This window comes from Lactuca serriola, chromosome 8 (assembly GCF_051521515.1).
Source record: "Lactuca serriola cultivar US96UC23 chromosome 8, Lser_US96UC23_V15, whole genome shotgun sequence".
Lineage (NCBI taxonomy): Eukaryota > Viridiplantae > Streptophyta > Magnoliopsida > Asterales > Asteraceae > Lactuca > Lactuca serriola.
Window position 1 is genome coordinate 47,714,396 of NC_136415.1, and position 4,031 is coordinate 47,718,426.

Genomic DNA, 4,031 nt, shown 5'->3' on the forward strand with positions numbered 1-4,031 from the left:
TTGCTATATTTTTTAGGTAAAGTTGGTGGATTACAAATTGTGCTACATGCACACAACAGTAATATATTTTCACTCATTACATCAGTATAACATCAAACATTTCTTAAAAAAAAAAAGCCTATTCGTTGTAGAATCTAAAATTAACTATACATGTAATTTAATGATTTATATTTTTATCTAAACCAAATTAAAAGCAATCCTTATAATTGACGGCCCTAACCAATAATATTAAATCAAAATAAAACACTACAAAACTAGATCAAATCAAAAAAATGAAATCAATATGTAAATCATAAAAACGATACGACGTCTAATTTGAACATTAAATATTGGTATAGAATGATGTGATAAAAGAAACAATTAATTAACATCTTTTTCATTACGCCTATAAAAAAAAAAAAAAAAAAAAAAAAAAAAAAAAAAAAAAAAAAAAAAAGCTGTCTACACCATAGGAAGAATATTGTCCTTCCAACTGTTACAAGTCCTTCATTTTGGAAACATTTATTTTGATTTATAAACTACCTAATTATATTTTACTAATAGATATTTTTAAATGCTAGATATCTGCTTAAAAAATGTACCCACTGCCCCTATCCTTTTCCTATAAAACCGGGCGAACTATACCTTTATTACCATAAATGGCGACTTCTAGTTCTCATCTAGCCAGCTATATTTCCTTTGTCTTCACCATTTTCCTTACCTTCAATATAGCGAAAGCCCAATCCAACGTAACACGAGGTTCCTCTTTAAGGCCTACAGGTGCGACCACCTCATGGTTGTCGCCATCGCGACTATACGCCTTTGGTTTCTACCCACAGACAGGTGGCTACGCCGTCGGTATTTATATTGCCGGAATTGCAGAAAGAACTGTGGTATGGACGGCCAGACGCGACACCCTTCCACTCTCCAATAATTCTACTTTGACTTTCACAACCGATGGAAGGCTCGTGATCGTGGACCAAACACAAGGCCAACAGATCAGTATCTATAGTTCCGGCAGTGCTTCTATTGCTTTCATGCAAGATTCCGGCAACTTTTTGCTCTATGGTTCCGACCGGAGGACGATATTATGGCAAAGCTTTGACCACCCTACTGATACCCTTTTGGTTGGACAGCGTCTTGTACCCGGTCAAGATTTAATTTCTTGTGTCTCGGAGACTGACTACTCCATTGGGATTTTCAAGCTCAGTATGCAATCCGATGGGCACCTTGTCCTATACCCGAATTCAGGGTTTCCAAATGGGCCTACCACTGCATACTGGGGGTCTGGAACCTTCGACAAGGGACCTAACGTGACACTGAATCTTGATTCTGGTGGCTTTCTGTACTTGTTGCAAAATTCAACTTTTTATATCATGAATCTAACGCAAGAAGGCTATTCTACAGAAGATGCAATCTATCGCATGAAAATTGACGTCGACGGCATCTTTCGAATTTATTTTCATAATTTAAGTAGCACGAGCCATAATGAATCAGTCATATATGAATTTTCTACAGACAAGTGTATTGGGCGGGGACTTTGTGGCGTAAACGCGTATTGTGATGTCATGAACGACGCTGCGAGGTGCAGATGTTTACCAGGGTTTGATTTTGTAAAACCTGGGTCTTGGTCTTCAGGTTGCAAAAGATATTACACAGCAGAAACCTGCAAAATTCCTGAAGGAGATAAAGGTAACTTTTCTCAGATGACAAGGTTGCCTAATAATACGCAATGGGAAGATGCGGCATATGCTCTCCCAAAAGCATCAAACCAAGAAGAGTGTTCACTTGCTTGTATGAATGACTGCAAATGCGAGGCGGCGCTGTTCACACCACCTGAGAGTTGCAGGGTGCAGAGGCTCCCTATAAGATACATTCGAGTAGGAGATAGTGAGTCAAATGTCGGATTGATTAAAGTATACGTGGTTTCTGTGAATAACGGATCGAATCCAACTAATTACCCATCAGACCAGGTCAGGAAAGTGCGACAAGTGAAATTCTTGGTTATAGGGGTTTCACTTGTCTCAGTTGCAGTACTCGTTTTGCTACTTTCTGGAGTAATCATGTGGAGATCTCACGTTTGGGCTTACAAAAAGATTTCTGAGCATGTAAATGTTCAATTGTTCGAGGATGTTGGGCTCCGGGCATTTTCATATGCTGAGCTAGAGAAAATCACAGATGGTTTTAAAGTAGAACTGGGCAGAGGATCGTTTGGGATAGTGTACAAAGGAATAATAGAGAGCCCCATGAAGATGGTGGCTGTGAAGAAATTGAAGAAAGAGTTGGCACAAGAAGGGGAAAAGGAGTTTCAAACTGAAATGAAAGTGATTGGGAGAACTTATCATCGTAATCTAACAAGGCTGCTAGGTTATTGTTGTGATGGTCCCGAAAGGCTCCTCGTTTTGGAGTACATGACCAGAGGATCACTTGCGGATGTATTATTTCATTACAAAGAAAGCAAGCCATGTTGGACAGAGAGAATTAGGATTGCTCTAGACATTGCCCATGGCATCTTCTACTTACATGAAGAATGTGAAACACCCATAATTCACTGTGATATCAAGCCTCAAAATATCCTCATGGACGAGTATGGATGTGCCAAGATTTCCGACTTTGGATTGGCAAAACTACTCGAACATGACCAAACTAAAACATCCACCTTGATAAGAGGAACAAGGGGTTATGTTGCGCCTGAATGGCACAAGAAGCTCCCCATAACAGTTAAAGTGGATGTGTATAGTTTTGGAATTGTTCTTTTCGAGATTTTATGTTGTCGAAGGAAGCTTGACAACGACCTTCCTTATGAGGAAGCTATTATCGAAGAATGGGTCTACGAATGTTATAAAGCAAATGAATTAGGAAAACTAGTTAATGATGAGGATGTAGATAGAAGCTCACTAGACCGGATGATCAAGATAGGCCTTTGGTGCATTCAAGAGGATCCATCCCTCCGCCCCTCTATGAAGAAAGTGGTGTTGATGCTTGAAGGGACTGTCAAAATCCCAATACCTCCCAAACCTACTTCATTCTTGAGTATCATTTAGTGTGCACTTTCATTATCTTTTCACTACAACAATAACCGGCAATAGCAGCGAGGCCTTTAGCAGCGACGGAGACTTTTAGCAGCGACAAAAAAGAAAGGCGTTTTTTGTCGCTGCTAAAAGTCTCCGTCGCCGCTAAATGTTTATTTTAGCGATCCACGTCATTTCAATCTCATCCGTCGATTTAAGAGATGATCCTACGACTAGGATGACATAAGAAATCCGGCGTTGTTTTCCCTCCGGTGTGTCGCCGCTAAAGAGTGCACGTCGCCGCTAAAGGCTTATTTTGGCGATCTGTGTCATTTCAATCTAATCCGTCGATTTAAGAGAAGATCCAACGACGTAGAAAACTCCGCGTTGTTTTCCCTCCCATGTGTCACCGCTAAAGACCGTCGACAATAAAACCCCTCTCTTCATTTTTCTGTGTTCTCCCTTCTTTCTCACCATTATCGTCGACCTCATCGGAATTTGACAAAGAACTTCGCAATTCCACCCATCTTTGCTCCATTTTTCTCCATTTCCTTTTCCTTTTCACTTATCTTTATTAAATTTCTAGCATTGATGTGTATTTATATGTGTATTTTGTGTTTGTAGAGATGGATGTGTATTTGTATGTATATGTGTATTTTGAATGTATTTTATGTGTCACGACCCAATTTTCACGTCTAAAAATTTCATTTTTGATTAAGTGATTTGCAAGACATTTGTAACAAAATATCAACCGATCATATAAAAACATGTCTTGAGTCTGAAAACCAAATCGTAAAACATAATAATATCAGAGTACAGTTCCAAGAATAACTCATAGTGCGGAAAACAATGTGTGTGTATGATGTGCCGCTACCGCGCCAGCTCCTTCCCCTTCGCTGAAGAGGTACATGAAACCAAAACTATAAACTGTAAGCACGAAGCTTAGTGAGTTCCCACGTCGTACTACATACCATACAATCACATCACATACATACTGTCGGTCAATTCTGGGGTGCCCGACCTACCCGGTACGACCATTCT

The 4,031-nt window shown here is 39.6% G+C and overlaps 1 protein-coding gene across 1 annotated transcript; it reads left to right on the forward strand.

The window, feature by feature from the left end:
- The first annotated feature begins 638 nt into the window (after positions 1-638).
- Positions 639-3,090, forward strand: LOC145069890 (G-type lectin S-receptor-like serine/threonine-protein kinase LECRK3). The gene has a single exon (XM_079016834.1). It carries the CDS (start codon positions 639-641, stop codon positions 3,021-3,023), a length of 2,385 nt encoding a protein of 794 aa, XP_078872960.1. The 3' UTR covers positions 3,024-3,090.
- Positions 3,091-4,031: the final 941 nt, after the last annotated feature.

What these genes read in the sequence shown, in the direction of transcription:
- LOC145069890 (XM_079016834.1), top strand. Translation starts at nt 639, where the DNA reads ATGGCGACTTCTAGTTCTCATCTAGCCAGCTATATTTCCTTTGTCTTC.